Genomic DNA, 24,553 nt, shown 5'->3' on the forward strand with positions numbered 1-24,553 from the left:
TATACTTTCACAAGAAGATATTATGTGACCTGGTACCTGCGTTTGTGATATTAATTAATTTCTCTATTGTCACTTCTGGTGCAATTTAATTTTTTCCCTCATAGATGCATGTTAACCTTAAAACAAATACATTCTTCAATATCCAATGTAAAAACAATGACAATTTCTAACTGGATGGAATCTGACATCCATGGAAGTTAACGATGATCTGAGCACGAGATAGCTTGCGGCCACTACGATAATTTCTAAAACTTTACCGTGTCATCCATTATACAGTATTATTTTTTTCTTATGTGAATTTTTGAGACAATTTGTAATGCCTTTCCCCCGTTTCCAAACAAAGAAGAAAATTTTTTTTTTATTATTTTCCTGCCTTAACGAGTTAGAAATTACTAGATGTAAACAATGGCAGACTGGGTCTAAAAAATATCGGTTGCCTTTCATCTCTTCGGAGTCGGTAAACCGAAATTACCTGCGCAATATTCGAGAAGGTGGTGGGGAGGACAGTTCAGTTGTAATTATCTTATCCCTTCCCCTCAAAATTTCTGCTGTTGAACCTTGTCGCAGACTGGCGTTCCGTTCAAAGGTAAATGTCATCTCGGTCGGTTGTTTACCAAGGAAATCGATAATTGGCTCTATATGTCCAATCGCTCAAGAAAAAAAAAATAACAGTCGCTCAACCAAGCTAGATATAGCAACCAAATTACTCCCTCTTTCAACTCACACTCTAACACCCGAAAAATAATTGTAGTCGTACTTAATCCTAAATATATATATCATCATGATCATCATTTAACGTCCGCTTTCCATGCTAGCATAGGTTGGATGATTTGACTGGGGACTGGCGAACCGGATGGCTACACCAGACTCCAATCTGATCTGGCAGAGTTTCTACAGCTGGATGCCCTCTGAGAGTGTAGTAGGTGCTTTTTACGTGCCACCAGCACGAGGACCAGTCCGGCGGTACTGGCAACGGCCACGCTCAAATGGTGTTATTTTTACGTGCCACCTGCACAGGAGTCAGTCCAATATTTTGTTCACATGCCACCAGTACATGTGCCAGTAAGGGGAAGCTGGAAACGATCGCGCTCAAATGGTGCTTTTTCCGTGCCACCAGCACGGGAGCGAGACCACAACAGTAATATGTCCATTCTGCTGAAATGAAAATTTCAATAAATTTTCTGTATCCTTGTGCAGCTGAAGATTGCTCTGCATTTTACATTTAATGTAATGCTCACATTACTTAAATAAATGGAGTTGCATGAAACGATCGTACTGCATTAACCTTGAATATCCTTGTTGCTTTTTTGATTTTTGATCACCTTTGTTTTTGGAATTGTTTGGATAATACCATACTATATTCTGGTGCCTAAACTTAAGTGCCACATTCAGTTTTGAATCTAAATTTTTATAATATATATACACACACACACACTCACACACACACTCACACACACACACACACACACACACACACGTACTTTGTACTTCTATATGTAAACCATGTTGGCAAAATAACATAGTCTGCCATAGACACCTGTGTTTTGGTTCTTTCTTTTTCTTTTCTTTTTTTTTGTCACTTTTGCTATGAATTAAATTAATGAATTCAACGGGATACACCGTCTGCAAGTAGTTGGGTTCAGCATATTATCCTCCATTTTCTAATTGTTACACAAATTTTGGGTAAAACCTCCACTTTTACCCGCTCCCATTGATTGCACCTAGTATAGCACTAGTGTAGCAATAATTGGGTACCCTCCCAGCAGTATACTGGATAGATACTATCCCTTAGTGGGTTGAACCCCCAACCCCTAACTCTCTCACGTTATATATATATATATATATATATTGGAATGTCACATTTGTAATCTCTTTTCACCACGTCAGACATTCAACAAGTTTATCTGTTTCTAATAAATCCAGCCAACAGCAGTTTTCAGATATTTTAATAACATTCTTTGTTTCCCCTCCCTGTGTTACATCTTAATTTAGTTAGCCACTCTGTTGCTAACCTACTTTCCTCTACACACAAAGCACAACAATAATTTAATGTCAAAAATAAAAAACTCATAAAATAAAACTTACAAACAATATATATATATATAAAAAAAAGCGGCGTTTCCAAGCTAATTCAGTCCTTGTACGAAATGAGAACTTAGACAAAAGTTTGCCATTTACTCGGTGCCAATTCTTTTGTGTATCTTTGTTTTTTTATTTTTATTTATTTTGCAAGTAAGTAGGTAGGTCGGTAATTTCAGTCTTAACAACTTGAGTTTTAGGTTGAGGGTTACTTGCGCAACATTTTGTTCCATAGTCTAGCAACAGCACCAATAGTAATAATAATAATGATTTTTACCACTGCGGCGAAGGATGAGGGGGGATAATACAAAAACAGACGATAATAATAATAATAATAATGTGATTCCTTTTGTGATATTCGTAATAAGAATAATAGCAGTGAATGAAATCCTGTAGAAGCTTGAAAGTGTATGTAAATACCAACTTAGCTTTTCCTATTCATGCGACATTTTCCAAAAGCAACTCTTGTTTGTGTGTGACTGTGAACTAGCTGTGTTTTTTTTGTTTGTTTTGTTTTGTTGCTAATAGCATCAAGTGAACTAAAAACTATTGTTCATGATGGTGGTGGTGAAGTTAGTATACACGGAATTGATGGTAATTAATAGATAGTGTGGTGGTGTGGAGGCGCAATGGCCCAGTGGTTAGGGCAGCGGACTCGCGGTTTCGATTCCCAGACCGAGCGTTGTGAGTGTTTATTGCGCAAAAACACCTAAAGCTCCACGAGGCTCCGGCAGGGGATGGTGGCGAACCCTGCTGTACTCTTTCACCACAACTTTCTCTCACTCTTTCTTCCTGTTTCTGTTGTGCCTGTAATTCAAAGGGTCAGCCTTGTCACACTGTCATGCTGAATCTCCCCGAGAACTACGTTAAGGGTACACGTGTCTGTGGAGTGCTCAGCCACTTGCACGTAATTTCACGAGCAAGCTGTTCCGTTGATCGGATCAACTGGAACCCTCGACGTCGTATTCGACGGAGTGCCAACAACGGTGGTGGTGGTGGTGGTGGTGGTGGTAGTTCGGTTCCTGGTCAGTTCTGATTGAACTGACTTCATAATACCAAAGGCATTCCAGCCATGGCCATCTCTGTCGTATTTTTAGACGTAGGTACCAGGCTTAGAAAATAATTTTTTAAAAACTAAGTACTAGGGTCGATTCATTCAACTGAAAAATTCTTCAAGGTGGTGTCCCAGCATGGCCACGAGTTAAACACAGGTGAAAGACGATAGTATATCTAGGGCTATCCTCCCCAATGTATCTTCCCTATTTTGGAGGGACTATATGGTGTAATTTGTAGGAGATTTGGCTGCTATTTCTTGTAGATGGAGATGGTGGCAGTTGTTGACGTTTCGAATTTTATACACATTTATCATCGATTATATGTCCCAGTTGTCCCCTGACCCTTTATCTGTCCTTGTATCGTCCACTCTACATTTTGACCTTTATGGTTAATAAAGAAATTGCTTATACACAAGTGTAGAAGATTTGGCTGTTATTTCTACCACTGCCAGTGACCACAAACAGGCTTCCCATTTGATTAGTAGTAGTAGTGGTGGTGGTGGTGGTGGTGGTAGTAACAGCAGCAGAAAAGGTGGTAGTGGTCGTTGTAACATGTAAACATGGTATTTTAGTTTCAAAAGTTTAGTCTTGTCATTTTTAGTAGTAGTGGTAGTGGTGGTGGTGGTGGTGGTGGTGGTTTCAGTATCATTAATTGTTGTTGCGATTGTTACTGCGAGTGTTGTAATCGCTGCTTAATTATTACCTCGCTGCTCTGGCGAGTCCCTTGGCGCCATTGTCTGGACAAATCATATGGTAACAGATTATTCCGTTGATTCCGACAGATAGGCTGCTTAGTAATGAGTATGTTCTATGAAATAATTAGAATGGCAACGAAACGGACAATTGGATAGAGCAGCATTTCCCAACCAGTGGTTTCCGAGAGGTCTGCAGGAAGAGGTGGGGGGGGGGGGATTCCCGCAAAAAATAACGAGGCTAATTTATACACTAGTCTGTTTTTTCGGGTTTTTTTAAAATCATTTTTGTGTGTGTATTTAATTCTCTGTTTGTAATTTTATTATTTCTTTGGGTTGCAGAAGGCAGCGAGCTAACAGGAACATAATAAGGTAGCAAAGCGAAATAGCGATATTTCGTCTGCCTTTACGTTCTGAGTTCGAATTCCGCCGAGGTGGACTTTGACTTTCATCCTTTTGGGGGTCGATAAATTAAGTACCAGTTGCGTACTAGAGTCGATCTAATTTCATGATCGTAATATTACTATGCATTCACATTATATGCGCAGTAGGAGTGGCTGTGTGGTAGGTAGCTTGCCTACCAACCACATGGTCCCGGGTTCAGTCCCACTGCGTGGCACCTTGGGCAAGTGTCTTCTACTATAGCCACGGGCCGACCAAAGCCTTGTGAGTGGATTTGGTAGACGGAAACTGAATGAAGCCCGTCGTATATATGTATATATGTGTGTATGTGTTTGTGTGTCTGTGTTTGTCCCCCCCAACATCGCTTGACAACCGATGCTGGTGTGTTTATGTCCCCGTAACTTAGCGGTTCGGCAAAAGAAACCGATAGAATAATAATAGGCTTCTAAAGAATAAGTCCTGGGGTCGATTTGCTCGACTAAAGGCGGTGCTCCAGCATGGCCACAGTCAAAAGACTGAAACAAGTAAGTAAAAAAGATATAAACATACACATATATGTTTATGTATGTATATAATTATATATATATGCATATAATTACATGTATGCATATATATATAATATATAATTACATGTGTGCATATATATATAATATATAATTACATGTGTGCATACTTACGCCTGTGCAAACTTGCACATTTGCATGTTTTTACACATGCACAAATGTGCACACACACATTGCATACATGTGCACACACACACACACACACTTTACACCAATAACACAGGCATACATGTATTCACTCTCATTACACCAACTGCATACACACACACACACACACTCCAGTAACGCATGCACATAATATTTTCTACTCTAGGCACATCTGATACTGAATTTGTTGACCCCGAAAGGATGAAAGGCAAAGTCGACCCCGGTGGAATTTGAACTCAGAATGTAAAGACAGACGAAATACCACTAAGCATTTCGCCCGGCATGCTAACCACTCTGCCAGCTCGCCGTCTTTGGGAGAACTCATAAAACGACTAACATGTTACTCCAATAACACATTACACCAGTAACACACATACGTACACACACACGCACACTTACATACATAATACGCAGATACATTACACACATACATACAGACAAACATGTTACCCCAATAACACATTACACCAGTAACACACACACACCCATATATACTTACACACATACATGCACACATACATAATACGCAAATACATAATACACACACTCACACATGCATACATAAATGCACACATCCATACACACACACACACACATTATTGCAAATATATTTGTCCTCAACCTTCAATAACATTTCAAATCCCCAGAATTATTTGACCTTTCTATTCTCTTCTCACACCCTTTTGCTCAGGCTGTTTTGGGGGTATGTGCTGTGTGTGTGCATGTGTGTAATATATAATGTATGCTTGTATGTGTGTGCGTGTGTATAGCGCATAATGTGTTTCTGTGTGGATTGTAATGTGTGTGTGTAATATGTAATGTGTAAGTTGTAATATACACACACATTATACACTATACACATATATATGTTATAAGTGTGCATAGATGTAGTATGTGTATTTTGTAATGTGTGTGTTATTGATATTATGAGGGGAAGGGCAAGAACTCCAGAACACTGCACTAAATCACTTTATAATACTTATATTTCATCCCCTTACTTTCCAAGTTCAAATCCTGCCAAAGTTAATGCTTTAGTTTCATTCTTACACACACACACACAATGGGCTTCTTTCAGTTTCCCTCTACCAAATCCACTCACAAGGCTTTGGTCAGCTTGAGGCTATAATAGAAGACACTTGCCCAAGGTGCCACGCAGTGGAATTGAACCCAGAACCATGTGGCTGGGAAGCAAGCTTCTTGCCACACAGCCACTCCTGCGCCTGTGTGTGTGTGTGTGTGCGCCCTTTTCTTGATTTCCTATGATGGTTTCACATGAGCTTCACCTTTGGAGGACCGATGTTTGTTTGTTTCCAGAATTCTGTCAGAAACCTGTTTGGCTTTGGACAAATACTCACCTTCCTTGGAAACAGGCCAAATTTAGCAACAGGAAGGGCATCTGGCTGCATAAAACTTGCCTCGTCAAATTCCATCTGACCGCTGCAAGCATGGGGAAAAAATGGACATCGGATGATGCTGATGGTGATGATGCTGATGGTGATTGTGTGTGTGTGGAGCTAAGATTTCAGTTTATCATTAATTTGTTTATAGGCAACTATAAACACATTTGAACAAGCGTTTATGCATGTATTTTTTTATATACTGTTTCTATACAATTCTATAGATTCATGTGTCTATGTAGCTAGCTCTCTCTCTCTTTTTCTCTTCCTCTGTGTGTGTGTAAAGTGTATATATATATGTCTATATGTATATAAATATATATTTGTGTGTATATGTATATAAATATATATTTTTGTATATATGTATATATATATACATGTGTGTGTATATATATATATATATATATATATATGTGAGTGTATGTATATATATGTGTGTACATATGTATATATAAGTGTATGTATATATATGTGTGTACATATGTATATATAAGTGTGTGTATATATATGTATATATACATATGTATATATATTGTATGTGTGTGTGTATATACATATATATATATTGCATATATATTGTATGTATGTGTGTGTATATATATATATATATATATATATATATATATATAAACATATGTGCACATGCATGCACACACACACACACACACACACACACACACACCTATCTATGTATAATGTAATTTTTCTTTCTTTTTATTTTGCAGACTACCCTTGCCAAAGCCATATATGACAATCTTGCAGAGTCAGCTAACGAACTTGCATTTCGGCGTGGAGACGTCCTCGCCGTTCTCGAGCAAGACACAGATGGCATGGTGGGATGGTGGCGATGCACATTCCGAGGAAAAACTGGTATTGCCCCAGGAAACCGACTCAAAATTCTTACTGGCATGTCCAACCTCACCTCGACGCCAAATAAGGATTCCAGCAGCTATGACCAGAATCCTTCACTGGCGAGTAACTGGCATCGACGTAGCTGGGATGTGACACCAAATAAGGTATGTAGATGTGATTAATACTAACAAACACATCCACATACAGACACATGCGCACACATACAGACATATGCGCACACAGTTATGTGCATCTATGCACTTAAAAGACACTTAAATTTTTCGACTTTAAGAGCGTTTTCCTCTCTTTTCTATTTATATACATATCAAAGCCATTCCTTCTTATACACATGTGTATTATTCATATACACTCTCTCACGCACATATATACGTATGTATGTATACATTGCACTTAATAGCATATAAAGAGAATTTTTTTGCTTCTTTTTTGTCAGAATAGTGCCTCAAAAAATCAGTCTGGGTCCTATATGGAATGTTGGGCCTTCCTTGAGCTAATTTTGTCCCTAATACTCCCTTTTTCTGAAACGGGTGCTACTGAAATAGGGGTGCATCTGATATGCTCAAGGTGTTTTTGTACCCTCAAATACAGTGTGTGTGTGTGTGTGTGTGTGTGTGTGTATATATGTATATATATATATATACATATGTGTGTGTGTGTGTGTGTGTTTATATGTTTATGGATTTTTTATTTCTTTATTGCCCACAAGGGGGCTAAACATAGAGGGGACAAACAAGGACAGACAAAGGGATTAAGTCGATTACATTGACCCCAGTGCGTAACTGATACTTAATTTATCGACCCTGAAAGGATGAAAGGCAAAGTCGACCTCGGCGGAATTTGAACTCAGAACGTAAAGACAGACGAAATACCGCTAAGCATTTCGCTCCGTGTGCTAATGTTTTTGCCAGCTCACCGCCTTGTTTATGAATTTTTGCGGGTAATAAGCAGAGCAAGTGCATACACGAAGATGGAAAGTGTCGCTGAGGAGGTCACAGATGTGTGACGAAAGATTTTTGGACAATGGACATGAGTTAGAATAAGAACAGTAATAACTGAGTGAAGAACAAATATATAGTGCGTGTGTTTATTTGGCAAAAAAAAAAAAAAAAATGACTATCCCTAAATATAACATATATATATGTGTGTATATATATATATATATATATATATATATATTGATAGGAAGAACAACAAAAAGAAAGAAAGAGACCTCGATATTATGTTAATAGAGGAATTTATCTGTAAAAATGTGACACTTATTCGGTAGCCATGATAAAACTCCGAGCTTCAGATGCCGGGGTGGGAACCCATGCCGGCCGGATAACTGAAGAGATGTTGGCGTAGGTTCCCACCCATTCACACATCACTCTCTTCCCACACTCATACACTCTCCTCCACCCACACACACTCTCTCTCTCTCTCACATACACTATCTCCCACTCCCCCTCACATAAGCACGCTCACTCTTTCTCTCTCCTCTCCCTCTCTTTCTCTCCTCTCCCTCTCTTTCTCTCCTACACACAAAGACAGTGTGTTAATATATTAATTAATTGGGGGTCTAGTGAATATTTTATTTTTAGTCCCCTGTTCCTGCAAAACCCTGGGAAATCCCAGACAGACTGATAGATGACAGACAGGGGACAACTGCCATGAGAAACATCAGTCATATTCCCTCTGCCCCACCCCATCACTGTTGACCTACTAACCCCACCAGAAGAAAAAAAAATTAGGGATGCTATTTTTTAGCAATAAGCAACCGCAAAAATGAAAGGGCTATCACCACCACCACACCACCTTTATGACAACTATCACCAACACTACCCTTGTCACACCCACCATCACCAGAACCACCACCACCACTGCAATAACCACTTCCACCACCACCCCTACTGCTATCCCTACCACCACCACCTAGATTAGCTTCAAACAATGGGTGAAGGGGAGATAAAGAAGTGATGTGTAAAAAGACAAACCCCCCCTTATTCATGTTTGTTCTTATATTGTATCCATTTATGGGGGTCCCTTTCAATGTAATAGAGTAGTGAGCTACAAATGATTGATAATTCTACGTCCCCTGTCCCAGGGCTTTTCTGCTGATCAAGTCAGCAGCCACAGAGAGCCCCAGTCTCTTCCCCCCCCCACTTTCAGCCACTTGACTTTGGTCTTCCAAGCATTTGCAATCAGTGAAATGTATTTGGGGGGGGGGGGGTAGGACCTATCCTTGATTCTATGGGGTAATGATTCATCTGGGTCATATAAAATCTGTCTTTTGGTTGGACCTGTCCTTGATTCTATGGTCTAATGGTTCATCTGGGTCATATATTAAATCTGTCTTTTGACAGGGGGTAGTTGGATCGACCCTTAATTCTACAATCTAATGATTCATCTGGGCTGTATGGAATCTTATTCTTTTATTTTTGTACTTGTTTCAGTCGTTTGACTGGGGCCATGCTGGAGCACTGCCTTAAAAGGTTTTAGTCAAACAAATCGACCTCAGGACTTATTCTTTGTGAGCCTAGAAGTTATTCTATCAGTCCCTTTAACCAAACCGCTGTTACAGGGATGTAAACACACCAACACTGGTTGTCAAGCAGTGATGGAGGGGACAAATACAGACACAAGGACATACAGATACATACATATATATGTATACGACAGGCTTCTCTCAGTTTCCTTCTACAAATCCACTCATGAGGCAATAGCAAACCAAGGTGCCATACAGTGGGACTGAACCCAGAACCATGTGGTTGGAAAGCAAGCTCCTCACCACAGTTACACCCATGCCAATATATATATATATATATATATATAAATATGATTGGCTTCTTTCAGTTTCCTTCTACCGAATCTACTCACGAGGCTTTCGTCGGTCTGAGGCTGTAGTAGAAGACACTTGTCCAAGGTGCCATGCAGTGGGACTGAACCCAGATCCATGTGATTGGGAAGCAAGATTCTTACCACACAACCACATCTGCTATCATTACTTCTATATACACATATTGATCACTAAAATAACAAGGAAAAGCTGTTACTTATGAGAGAGTGGGAGTCTGGGAGCAATTGGATACAAACTTCCTTCTAATGCCGGCACATAAGAAATTAAATGACACTTGTAATGCATCACGTTTGTAAATACGGGTATATTTGTTGCCATATATGGGTGAATGTGTTCACATAAATGTCCTTGAATGCACATTGTGTATGTGTGTGTTTAGGTGCAAGTATGGCTGAGTGGTAAGGTGTTTGCTTCCCAACTACATGGTTCTGGGTTCTGTCCCATTATATAGCACCTTGAACAGGGGTCTGTTACTATAGTCTTAGGCTGACTAAACCCTTGTGAGTGGATTTGGTAGATGGAAAGTGCATGTATGTCTATATATATATAATGTGAAGGCGTATGGCTCAGTGGTTAGAGCGTCGAGCTTACGATCATGAGGTTGTGAATTTGAATCCCGGACCGGGCTGTGTGTTGTGTTCTTGAGCAAGACACTTTATTTCACGTTGCTCCAGTTCACTCAGCTGTAGAAATGAGTTACGACGTCACAGGTGCCAAGCTGTATCGGCCCCTTTGCCTTTCCCTTGGATAACACTGGTGCCATGGAGAGGGGAGGCCAGTATGCATGGGCGACTGCTGGTCTTGCATAAACAACCTTGCCCGGACTTGTGCCTGGGAGGGTAACTTCCTAGGTGCAATCCCATGGTCAGTGATGACCAAAGGGGGCCTCTTCACCCGTATCCTACTCAATTGCCTCTTCATCCTCGTGGAAGACATCTTCCCTGAATCCCAGTGTGGATTTCACTACAGCTGAGTGAAGTGGAGTAACATAAAATAAAGTGTCTTACCCCCTTGCCCCTGTGTGTGTGTGTGTGTGTGTGTGTGTGTGTGTGTGTGTGTGACACCCCCCCCCTCACATAGCCCAGTCTGGGAATTGAACCCACTATCATAATTGTAAGCCCAACTCTCTAACCACTGAGCCATGAGTGAGAATTAATGACTGTCTGGGACAGATTTAGGTTTAGTTCTGATACAGTTCTTATTCCTTGTTGTCATGCAAGACTGAGCAGCATTGCATGATGGGTAGAGGAAGTAGGAGAGATAAGAACGCTTGGGTTGTTGTTCAGCTGTTGTTGTTGTTTTAGGAATGCAAGGGGGGGGGCAGAGGGTGGAACTGCAAATATTTATTGCACCACCATTGCTATTACTACCACCAATACCAACACTATCACACCTACTACTACCACCAACACCACAGCTTGCATCATCACCATCAGCTTCAACACCAATGCCACAACACCACCACCAACACTACCACCATCACTAACACCACCACAAACGCCATCACCCTCAGCACCAATGCTACTGCCACTACAATCACCAACACCATCACTGCTACCACCCACCACTACCGCCAACACCACCACCTCAGTTTCTGTGACCGCACCTCCTTATCACCCCTACAGAAGTGTGAAATCCTTCCCCCACCCCATCCCATATCACTTCACAGACAAGCTGTTTTCTAAGCACCACCACTCCCACTCTTACCCCCTTGTCCCTGTGTGTGTGACCCCCCCCTCTTACTGTTTGTCACTATCTCCAGCCTCTCCCCTCTGTTTTAAAGGGCTGCTGGGTGGGGGAGAGAGGAGGAAGGGGTGTCATTTGTTCCCCCCCTCCGCCACACACTGCTACTTCCTATATGCCCTCGCCACCCCACAATCTACCCACCTATTTTACTCTCCCCTCCACCAACACACACAGCTTCCTTTGTCAGCTTCCTCATCCTCCATCCTCACCCCTATTACCCCTCCTCTCCGGCTCATCTCTGCCCTCCCCCTCTCTGTTGCCCCCCTCTATCCTATGCTTGGTTTGAGAGATAAGTGCAAGAAAGTGATGGACAGAACAAGGCTACTACTACCACCACCACCACCACTACTTCTACCACTACCACCACCACTTCTACCACTACTATTACTATAACCACCAACTCTCCCCTTATGACCACCACAGCGATCACTAATATTACATACAACTAGTACATAATAATAATAATATATTGATAATCACAACTGCACTGACAACAGTAACCGAAGGAGTCTCTACATGGTCATTTGACTGGCTAGAAACAGCAGCCAGTTCATCCTACTTAAGCTAAAGGACAGAGCGCCATTCAGTGAGACTGAACCTGAGACCTTGCGGATTGAAAAGCAAGTTTCTTAATCACACAGCAACTGATAAAGACTGACTGAACCTTTTTGGGATCTGAATTTCTGTCTCTCTGTCTTTCCCTCTCCCCCACCTTTCTGCTTCCCCTCTCTTTCTGTCTTTTTCTTCTTTCTTCTTCTTCTCTCTCTCTCCCCTTTTCTTTCTTCCACTCACTCACTCACTATCTCCCTTTCACCATCTAATGACCTTTCTCTCTCTCTCTCTCTTAACACTACTCTTGAATCCAATGACAATATGTCTTACACAACTGATTCCTCCCTCCCTCCCTCCCTCTCTCTCTTCTCCCTCCTCCTCTCCCCCTCTCTCAACCAATCCAAATCTGCATACAACTCCCTCCCCGCTCCTATTTAAAAGAAGGTCCCCATTTCTAGCTAGTTTATTGATCTCTCTGTGTGTCTTTGTCTCTCTCTCACTCACTATTTCTGTCTGTCTCCCTCTTTCTCTTTCTCTCTCTCTCTTTCTTCCTTTTTTGTACATGATAAGAAATAGCCATCGGCCAATCATTTCATTTGTCAACTTTCACTATTATCCCAACCACATGGTTCCAGGTTCAGCCCTACTGTGAGGCACCTTGGGCAGTGTCTTCTACTATAGGCTTGGGCCAACCAAAGTCTTGTGAGTGGATTTAGTAGACAGAAACTGAAAGAAGCCCATTATGTATAAATATATATATATATATGTGTGTGTGTGTTTGTCCACACCCCCATCACCACTTGACAACCAGTGTTGGTATGTTTACATCCCTGTAACTTAGTACTTTGGCAAAAGAGACCACAACTAAAATTCTTCAAGGTGGTGCTCCAGCATGGCCATGGGCAAATGACTGAAGCAAGTAAAAAAAAATGAAAGAAGAAAAGAAAAGAACAAGAGAATACCTCCCCAAACAAACCCCAGTACAGCTTCCGACCACACAACCAGGTCTACTGGAGACTTTCTTTATGTCACATACCTATTCCTTGCTCTTGAGAAATTCCACAAAATCATTATAATTGGCCTTGAAATCTTCTTCTACACCTGGCATGGGATATAGTGCCCCCTCCATTAATTTCATTCCCTTATGTATTGTCTTGGAGACAACAGGGTAATGCTGTTAATAGAAGGGGTCGGGAAGGTGAAAGGGAAGAGTAGAGCATGGTGTTGGGAAGAAACAGGGGACACTAAGCTTAGAAAAGTTAGTATATGAATGAGTCAGGGCACTTGTAGTGGAGGCGCAATGGCCCAGTGGTTAGAGCAGCGGACTCGCGGTCATAAGATCGCGGTTTCGATTCCCAGACCGGGCGTTGTGAGTGTTTATTGAGCGAAAACGCCTAAAGCTCCGCGAGGCTCCGGCAGGGGATGGTGGCGAACCCTGCTGTACTCTTTCACCACAACTTTCTCTCACTCTTACTTCCTGTTTCTGTTGTGCCTGTAATTTAAAGAGGCCAGCCTTGTCACACTGTGTCACGCTGAGTATCCCCGAGAACTACGTTAAGGGTACACATGTCTGTGGAGTGCTCAGCCACTTGCACGTTGATTTCATGAGCAGGCTGTTTCGTTGATCGGATCAACTGGAACCCGCGACGTTGTAAGCGACGCAGTGCCAACAACAGGGCACTTGTGGACATGACAGGAGGGATGAACCAGAAGAAGAAAGTGACAATTGAGAAATTAGCAATGAGCAATTGAGAAACAGAAAACTAAAAATGAAAAATGGAATAATGAATAGCTGAGGCAGTGTGAAAGGGTGAGATTTTAACAGATTGTATAAACTGTGAGGAAACCCTTGGAAATCTTTGCTTAAAATTCCAGAAATTTTTTTGGAAAATTTCCAAAATTTTTCCAGACTTCCCCCAAAAGTCTCTTTGGGACAGCACTCAGTAGTGGACTCTAAACCTCCCTATGGTACCTATTTATAGTTACATAGACTCGGTCATTGAGAGTTAACATAATGCAGATGGCTGGATAAGAATCTGCCTTTTTTACTACTTCCTGTATTTGGATCTACTGCCCCTTTAACTAGTTGTACCCCGTATCCTAATGACTTAGCCTCAACAGTTTACCCTTCCTCTCAGGGAGCTAAAACATCCCGTGGGAAATCAGAAAGGGTTCCAAATTTCATATCCTAGAAGGAATATTAAAGAAATTCAGTTAAAGAATTTGACTGAAATATATACCGTTTTGATGGTATCTGTATAGTATAGTATGTATCTATGTATGTATGTGTATATATGTATGTATATATATATACATATGTGTATATATGTATGTATATATATATACATATGTGTATATATGTATGTATATATATATATACATATGTGTATATATGTATGTATATATATATATACATATGTGTATATATGTATGTATATATATATATACATATGTGTATATATGTATGTATATATATATATACATATGTGTATATATGTATGTATATATATATACATATGTGTATCTATGTATGTATGTATATATACATATGTGTATGTATGTGTGTATATATATATACATATGTGTATGTATGTGTGTATATATATGTGTGTATGTATGTGTGTATATATATATATATATGTATATGTGTGTATGTATGTGTGTATATATATATATATGTTATGTATGTATATATATGTGTGTGTGTGTGTGTAAACATGTTTGGGTGTATAAATGTGTGTGTTTGTATGCATATATGTATGTATATACATGTGTGTGTGTGTGTGTAAACATACATGTTTGTATGTGTATACATGTGTATAGACTTATGTGTGTAAATACATATGTATGTATGCACATATATATATGTGTGTGTGTATATATGAATGGGTATACATATGTGTATACAAACATACGTGTGCATGTGTGTATACATTATACATGCATGTGTATACACATACATGCGTGTGAGTGCACATGTGACTAAGCACTACTCCCTCGTTCCTGTTCCTTTCCTTAAATGCTGCCCCTTGGGAGAAGGGGACACTAACTGATATCCCTCTTATATAATTTGCTTCACTGACATTTACTTCCCCCTTTTCTGCAGGATACACTTCCCTTCTTTTAGATTATTATTATTATTTTACACTAGTTTTCATGGCCATTTTCTCATGTTTGTTTCTGTATAACCCCCACTGCCACCTCTACCATTTTTGTAATTTGCCCTTGTAATGTCTGTCCCCTCATCTATCCTCTTGTGACAGATAAAGACATTATTATTATCATTGTTATTAAGGCGGTGAGCTGGCAGAAACGTTAGCACGTTGGGTGAAATGCTTAGCAGTGTTTCGTCTGCCGTTACGTTCTGAGTTCAAATTCCACCGAAGTCGACTTTGCCTTTCAACCTTTTGGGGTCGATAAATTAAGTACCAGTTACGCACTGGGGCCGATGTAATCGACTTAATCCCTTTGTCTGTCCTTGTTTGTCCCCTCCATATTTAGCCCCTTGTGAGCAATAAAGAAATAATAAACGTTAGCATGCCGGGTGAAATGCTTAGTAATATTTTTTCTGGCACTACGTTCTGAGTTCAAATTCTGCCGAGGTCGACTTTGCCTTTCATCCTTTCAGGGTCAATAAATTAAGTACCAGTTGAACACTGGGGTCGATGTAATCGACACATCCCCTTCCCCGAAAGAGCTGCCCTTGTGGCAAAATTTGAAACCATTATTATTATTATATTTCTGTGCTGGTTTGTTTCCACCACCACCACCATCCCCACCATCGTGAGTAAGCTTTGGGGAATTTGATCCTCTCTTCCTATTTTTCCACTTCCTTTTTGTCTTCTGCTTCAGTAATGATGGCGTTAAGTCATTTCTGCTGTGCCTGGTCTCATTAGTCTACCACCGTTTTACTTCTTATTCAAGTTGCTGTGTGTGTGTGTGTATCTATGGCTTGTCATCTTACCCTCTCTCTCTCATTTCCTTTTGCCCTTTCTAAAGCCCTCTGTTTCACCGTAGGTTGCTGAGTTGTCTCTTACATCATCTCAGTTGAGGTGGATTTGTTGGGTGCTAAAAATGTCCTATCTTTGCTTGGCATTATTAAAAGATTAATTACAGTTTTCAAGGTCTCTGGTCTTGGTGTATATATATATATATATATATATATATATATATAGGGACAAAACATACAGATAGACAATACAAAGAAAACACAGACAGGTCATTCGGAGTTTTCTCTCTTCAGCCGAGATCCAAGTTATCTTTGCGATTTCAGCTGGTTATTCTCGATATTGCTCCAATCTGGCCAGCCCCAAGGAAAAACTAAGCTAAGAGCATTTGATTCCTTGGAAGAAAGTAGCGAATATATATAAAAACAAGGATGGAAAAAAACAAATGTTACAGAAATACAGTAGGAATAATAACAGGGCAAAGCAACAGATGTCTTTCGGCTAAGGACGAATTAAATTAAGCTGCCGTGTATGGGAATAAGGCCTTACAGCAGGGATATATATATATATATATATATATATATATATATATATATATATATCCAACCCATGCTAGCATGGAAAGCGGACGTTAAACGATATATATATATAGTTGACATGTCTTTAAGGTCCAGGCACATGGCTCTGTGGTTAGAGCATTGGGCTCACAATCAACAGGTAGTGAGTTTGATTCCAGGGCTGGGCTGTGTTGTGTTCTTGAGCAAGACACTTTATTTCACGTTGTTCCAGCTTACTCAGCTGTAGAAATGAGTTGCGATGTCACAGGTGCCAAGCTGTATCAACCCTTTTGCCTTTCCCTTGGATAACATCAATGGCATGGAGAAGAGAGGCTGGTATGCATGGGTGACTGCCGGTCTTCCATAAACAACCTTGCCCCTACTTATGCCTCAAAGGGTAACTTTCTAGGTGCAATCCCACGTTCATTCAAAACTAAAGGGAGTTTTTACCCTTTAAGGCCCTCAGTACTGTTTCCAAATTTTAAAACAAATTTTAAAGTTATTTAATTGCTTGTTATTTGATAACCATTCAGAAAAATTTAATAATTTTTTTCTTTTCTTTTCCAGGTTGGTCAACAAGCTGACCCTGGAGGCCCAACATATGACCACCCACCTGTCCGGCACACTCCGGAAGATTATGATGTACCTCCAACACAGTCGTCAGACTCCAACTCTGATCTGCAAGCCAACTATGACACTCCAAAAGAGAGAAGGTTTGACCAGTCACCAGACCAGTCTATCTGCAATTATCCTTCGACATCTCTACCAGCAGACAGTTCTTTTAAAAGTTTCCTTTCAAATGACTGCGACACCTACGATGTGCCACCATCGAACCGATCAAGCATGGCATCTTTCAAATCCACTGAGTCCACTATGACTTTGTCTAGCAGTGCATCGAACCAGAGTCTTCCACGATCATCAAACACATCCAGCCTCTGCGATTCTGCCCGGTCCAGTCTGGATGCATCTGCTGTTTACGACGTTCCACCTGACCATTCTTCTCATAACTTAAAGCAACAGTTTGATTCAGTTCTAGACTTGTATGATACTCCGCCCTCGCATACAAAGACCTCACCATCACCTTCCAATTCAGCGATCATGGATGACTACGATGTCCCCAAGTCAGCATTTGAAGACTATGATCTGCCACCAGTTGAACCACCATCCAACAACTTTGATATGCCATCACTCGCATTTGAACAGGATCTTGGAGAACTCTACGACACACCTAAAAATGCTGGTTCAAACAACGAGCTAAAGAAAATTCCAGGTGCATCACCTGTTAGTAAACCTGCAGCACCACCTGTTGGTAAAGTGACAAATGCTGCATCACCTCATAACAAGCCAGTAATTACAGCTGCATCTTCAGTTTATGATATTCCTCCACAAGTGTCTCGTGACTCCTTGATTTCTGCCAAGTCTGATTCTTCAGATGGTCAAGATGCCGGCCGACTCTCTTCCTGTAGCACAGGGTCACGTGGCTCTGACATCCCCATTTACAATGAACTTCCACTTGCACAAGACGTGGCTATGGACCTGTTGGTCAAGAGACAGCAAGATGTTCTGAAAGCCATCAACAAAATGTCACCCTTTATCAGTAGTTCCTGGCGCCAGAGAAATAATTTGGAACCAAATCTCCATGACATAAGAGCAGCTGCCGATAACATGCAGATGTCTTTGGCTGACTTTGTAGAATTTGCTGAGGGTACTCTAGCAAATTCTGTCAGCAAATGTGACCGTAAACTTGTGAATAAACTGTACAAGTTGCTGACGCCTCTTCAGCAGGCTTTACAACAGATTTTACTTAGCATCAAGAATCTTTCTGCAATCCAGTGGCAGATAAATCTGCTGGTGAGTAGCAATGGTGCTAAGGATGACGATTTAGGAAAGATAGCCAACCTTTCTAAAACGCTTACGATTGACGTCCGCAACCTTGCTTCGTTTATTCAGGGAAACTCCGTGCTTCTCTTCAAGAATTCTGACATTTCTGGATCTCAAACAGATTTCAACAAAACTGATAGTATAGTAGTACCAGTGCCGACCAAGTCAGGTAGTATTGGAAGCATGGAGGCATTCTCAAAGAGTATCCATGGCCGCCGTCACAGTAGCGGCAGTGTTCAGAACCGCCCTCTCCCTCCTCCACCCCCAGTCAATCGGCCACTCCCTCCTACTCCTTCCCAGCTGACGTTGCTGACCAAGCCAGATACGATACCTTCGAAAAGGTCACCTGTGATAATAAACGTCTCCAAGAAGGAGGACCCAGACTCCTTAGATTTTCTGGAATATGATTATGTTCAACTGGAAACACGGGACCCAAGCCCTGAAAAAGTAGTGACCCCTTCAACAGATGTTCCTTCAAAACAAACTTCTGTTCGAAAAGACCAGGAACAATCTCAAAAGGGCAATGAAAAATCCGAACCAAATAACATGAATGACCCTGTATCCTCATTAGAAGCGGCCATCAACTCTATGCAATTAGGATCATCTAGCCTCTTAAATCTTTCCACGGGGACCAAAGAGATCAACAACCGATCAGATGTTGATTCACCATTTTCATTGGCCAATTCAACAGAGTATTCAAAAGAGGTACAGGACATCAGTAGAGGGCTTGATTATGTATCATTATCGAAGTCTCTTGAAATAGATTTTGACCAGGAACTAAAGACACCAGTGAATACCACAAGCAACACTGATGTTTCAGGTTACAATTCAAACATAAATGGGGGAGTTGTATCCGAGAACAATTTCCATATGAAACGCCTGGCCCCCAATGACCGGCAAGTTTTGCTCTATTACTCGGAACAGATGAACACGCACTATACATTACTCAACAACTCCATCGAGGCTTTCTACAACTGCATCGACAGCATCCAAACTCCAAAAGTGTTTATTTCCAACAGCAAATTTGTTGTGTTGTCCGCCACAAAAATGGTGTACATCGGCGACACGCTTCATCGGAATTTAATGGACACTGACTTCCGCAATCGCATCCTGCACTGCACAACACTACTGTGCAACAATCTCAAATCAACAGTAGCAGCTACTAAAACAGCTGCAATATATTATCCATCTGTGCAGGCAGTGCAAGACATGGTCAATCGAGTCAAAGAGGTATTTAGAGTTGCCAATGAACTGAAGAATATAATTGGTCAAGCCTCATTTCTTTGACATGATTTTTACCAAATGTTATTTCTTCTCATCAACTGTCATGTTCCTTCGTTGATGCTCATGCGATGTGCATCAAATGCTGGAATTCGGGAAAAACAGGAAGACTGATTCTCCTTTGACTTTTTAACTGCTTTTCATGGATCATACAAACGAAACTTTGGATTATCTCTATGTGAAACCCAAGCTTCCCATCGCTACATGTAGAGATTACTGTATTTATTCTTCCCTCTAAGTCACATAAATAATTAACAATAATAATAATAATAATAATAATAATGATAATAACAAAGGCACAAAGCCAACAGTTCTGAGGGAGGGTTTTAGTTTATACCATTGACTCCCAGTACCTGACTACTACTTTATCAATAATAACAATAATAAGAAGAAGAATTAAAATAACAGTTGTTATGGGTGCTTTGCGGGGACAGTTACAACTAAAATAAAGACATGGAATATGAAGTAAGGAATTACAATGTGTAAAGAATTTCTTTTGGTAGATGGCACTGTTAGAAACAGCTCAGATTCTGAGGAAGGTTCTTGAAATTATATAAGAAGGAAGAAAATTTGAGGTGTTTGTTAATTGTTCTTTTATGACTCGCTCAAACATAAATAATTGGCTTGCGATTAGCCTGTTGAAATAATAATAGTAATAACAATGGTTTCAAATTTTGGCACTAGGCCAGCAATTCTGGGGCAGGGATAAGTCGATTATATTGACCCCAGTGTTCAACTGGTACTTATTCTATCGACCCCGAAAGGATGAAAGACAAAGTTGACTCCTACGGCATTTGAACAAGAAATGCTGCTAAGCATTTTGCTTGGTGCAGTAATGGCTCTGCCAGCTTGCTACCTTCCATAAAAATAATAATAATGAAAAGAAGCATTTTTAATATTAATGGTAAAAAAAAAACATACATTTTTGCAAAGGTGTGCTGTTAAATTAATACCAATATATGACTGGTATGTGCTTCAATGATTGTGGAGGGATGAAAAGTGAAATCATCCGTTGTAGGATTTGCGCAGAATTAAATATTGCATCATGAAAGAGATATTTTAGCCATCTTTAAAAGAAATAAAGCAGAAAATCTGTTAGGTTCCCTTATATTTCTTTAGGTGTCATAGCAACCAGGTTGCAGTTATGTGACAAAAATTTTGACCCCTCAAGACAGAAATAAAAAGTGAATTTATCATTTTTAAGTGTTTTTACATGGCTACAGTAATTCTTCCATCATGTAATTGCTTCAGTTTTAACACACGGTGTCAGACCAAGTTGTTTGCCAGAGAAGCACAACTAACACTTAAATATTGTCATTCTTTTCAACTCTCTGCTGTTCTACACCTCCACTGCCTGATATTAGTGTTTAGTTTAGGCACAAGGCAAGCTAGCAGTTTGTTGAGGAGGAGATTGATTCATTATATTTTTACAAGTACTTGCCTCGTTCTTTATTTTGTCAAACCTCTAAAGGAATAAGGGCAGAGTTGTCCTTGACAGAATATGAACTCAAAAGTTTATAAAGAGCCGAAACATATACATCGGTTATTTTGTCGAATGTTCTAAAGAGTCTGTCAAAAGCATAAGTTGAGGCCAGAAAGTTTAGTGTGGGAAGGGGTGGGATGACCTGTAGATTATGTTGACCCTCATACTGGCCAGTTTGTAGGGAAAGTGTTTACATCAGCAATTTCACCTCAGTATATAACTGATGTTAATTTTAAAGATCCTGCAAGTGGTAACAGAGGGAACAGATATTTCTCATGAGATCTGATCACAATGATAATTAATATTTTGTAAGGTGAGTGTGTAAAATTAATTATAAACCAAACTAGGATATTACTGATATTTATTTTAGAGTAATGAAGGACAAGTAGCCCCCACTCCCTTGCCCTGCTCCCAACCATCCTTGTGAAAGTTCAATTTTGAACTAAGAGACACATGAAGAAACTATCAGTTTGGTGTCAAGACAACTGGCACCAAAAATCTTTCTTACCTTTCATGAAAGTAATGGTTGAGATTTACATTGGTACAAGAGTAAGAATCCTTAAGGGACGGAGAGCAGTGGATTAAATCAAAACTCCAGTGTATTACTGGTATTTATTTGATAAATCTCAGAAAGACTATGAAATAAACTTTGGTCACAATGATATTTAAAGTTAAAATATAAACGAGTGAACACTTAAATATTTGTTTGATCAGGTACTCATTTTTGTTGTTGTCATTACATCAACTTTATAACTACGATATAGTAATAACGACTATTTTATTTAAACAAACTCTCTGGCAGTTTGATTTTTATTTAAATATAAATATTTTTGTTTAAAAACTTATACTTGGCTGTGTACTGAATTTTGTAGATTTGTTTGTGTGTATTTGTGTCCAAGTGGAGGCGCAATGGCCCAGTGGTTAGGGCAGCGGACTCGCGGTCATAGGATCGCGGTTTCGATTCCCAGACCGGGCGTTGTGAGTGTTTATTGAGCGAAAACACCTAAAGTTCCACGAGGCTCCGGCAGGGGATGGTGGCGAACCCTGCTGTACTCTTTCACCACAACTTTCTCTCACTCCTACTTCCTGTTTCTGTTGTGCCTGTATTTCAAAGGGTCAGCCTTGTCACACTGTGTCACGCTGAATATCCCCGAGAACTACGTTAAGGGTACACGTGTCTGTGGAGTGCTCAGCCACTTGCACGTTAATTTCATGAGCAGGCTGTTCCATTGATCGGAACCCTCGACGTCGTAAGCAACGGAGTGCCAGCAACAACATTTGTGTCCATAGTCTTGTTTGGTCATGGCCAGTGGCGGACTGGCCAGGTTGCCAGCTTGTCTGATGGCAAGTGGGCCCCTGCGCCATTAGAATCCATATATGGAGGTCCATGTTAGTGTCTAAGGGGCCTTTCCCCTCAAGTTTGAGAACTTTTTATTCACCTCTGGAAGAATGCATTGATTATTTCAGCCTGGCTGTGTTTGTAGACAGTTGAAAAAAATACTTTGAATAAAAAAGAAAAAAAATTAAATGATAGCATTGTAGTTGTGGGTGGGCCCCATTGTAGTTGCTAGTGAGCCCCCTTAGTCTCCTGGCAACCAATATTTTTAGACCCAATCTGCCGCTGGTCATGGCTTAAGGTGAGTTTCTGTACTTGGAAAGTTCATCTCTAACACATGACTCTGGGTAAGAGTATGTGGTGTTTTTTGTTGTTGTTGTTGACTTGCAGTTCTTCATGCATACAAGACTCCTCTATCCACAATGACCAACGTTGTCCAAGGCAAAAGCCTGTGCAATACAGCTTTGGTATCAGTAATACGACAGGGGTTTCTATCAAGGTGCAAAGATCTGGAACATACCACTGCAAGACATCCCATGCAACCCTCCTTTTATACAACCGGTTCACTACTTTGGACGAATATCTCTCTATCTTCTCATGATCATCACCATCATTTAACATCTGTCTTCCATCCTTGCCTGATTGGATAATTTTGCAGGAGCTGATAAGCCTGAGAACTGCAAGATGCTTCACTGTTTTGACATGGTTTTTTTCACAGCTGGATGCCTTTCCTAATGCCAACCACTTCATAGAGTGGTTTGGGTGCTTTTTATGTGACACCATATATATAATATAATATATATATATACTATATATATATACAGGGTGGTCTTATTAAACATTTTCATTTTTTATCTCTAGAGATTAAAAAAGAAATGAAAAATTTTAGTAAGACCCCTTAATGCAGGCCCTGGGTAGGATTGAACCCTGCAGAGGATGTTCAATGTGGCTGTCTAATTATGTCTCTACCCACGAGACCACCAAGACACTCAACATTAATGTAGTAAATTAAGGAATATTTAAATCTATCATAACTAAAGATAAAAAAACAAAACTATCTCATCACAGCTGTAGCTCAGTAACTAATCCCAAATTGGAGACCTGTTTAGATGCCTTTGTAGGTAAGGACATTGATTAGTAAGTAGGAATTTAATGCATTGGGAGAGGGTTTCAATCTGTAACTCTCCCAAGGAATTACATTAACCGAATACCCTAACCACTGAGCCACACGACACTAGAAATAGCAGCCAAATTATCAGCCCATACGAAAACAAAAGCAGGAGCATTGTATAATGTCATTCTAGACACACTGTCTGATAGAGAAAAATAGGATGGTTAGAATGGCTTTCATTACAAATCTGATATGGAGCATACTAGTAACAAGGGTATGATGTCTTATATATATATGTGTATATATATTATCTCTGACATCTATTGCAATGGACAGCGCCCCTTCCTATCTCTGTCTCTTTTACTGTGGTATTTATTTTAACTTGATACTTGATATTTTTGAGACTTTTGTTCTCTTTTTATCTGCTACAAGAGTACATATTCAACATTTGGGTGTTCTGACATACAAAAGGAAACTGTTTCAAAATGCTTTTTTAAAGCTGTAGCATTCTGATTGATTTATCAAATATATCGCTTATTTATCCGTGTGTTTTAAAATTGATCATGTATTAACTTGTAGCTTCAAGATTCTGAAGATATGACTGTTTATTTTTAG

General features: G+C 40.1%; 1 protein-coding gene and 1 long non-coding RNA gene across 7 annotated transcripts in view; one reads left to right on the plus strand and one right to left on the minus strand.

Moving 5' to 3' along the window:
* Positions 1-22,336, plus strand: part of LOC106870453 (breast cancer anti-estrogen resistance protein 1) — a 112,926-nt gene extending 90,590 nt beyond the window's left edge. For all 6 annotated transcript variants that reach the window (XM_089338420.1, XM_014916553.3, XM_014916554.3 and 3 more), the window contains 2 exons: positions 7,061-7,351; positions 17,414-22,336. In XM_089338420.1, coding sequence (XP_089194546.1) covers positions 7,166-7,351; positions 17,414-20,014 — 2,787 coding nt within the window. In that variant the 5' untranslated portion in view covers positions 7,061-7,165 and the 3' untranslated portion in view covers positions 20,015-22,336. The remainder of the gene's footprint in view (positions 1-7,060; positions 7,352-17,413) is intronic.
* The window catches only part of LOC149131694 (uncharacterized), a 194,116-nt gene that overhangs the window by 142,062 nt on the left and 27,501 nt on the right, over positions 1-24,553 (minus strand). The gene's annotated exons all lie outside the window — the stretch shown is intronic.

Source organism: Octopus bimaculoides, chromosome 20 (genome assembly GCF_046866305.1).
Source record: "Octopus bimaculoides isolate indiv1 chromosome 20, ASM4686630v1, whole genome shotgun sequence".
In the NCBI taxonomy this organism is placed as follows: Eukaryota; Metazoa; Mollusca; class Cephalopoda; order Octopoda; family Octopodidae; genus Octopus; species Octopus bimaculoides.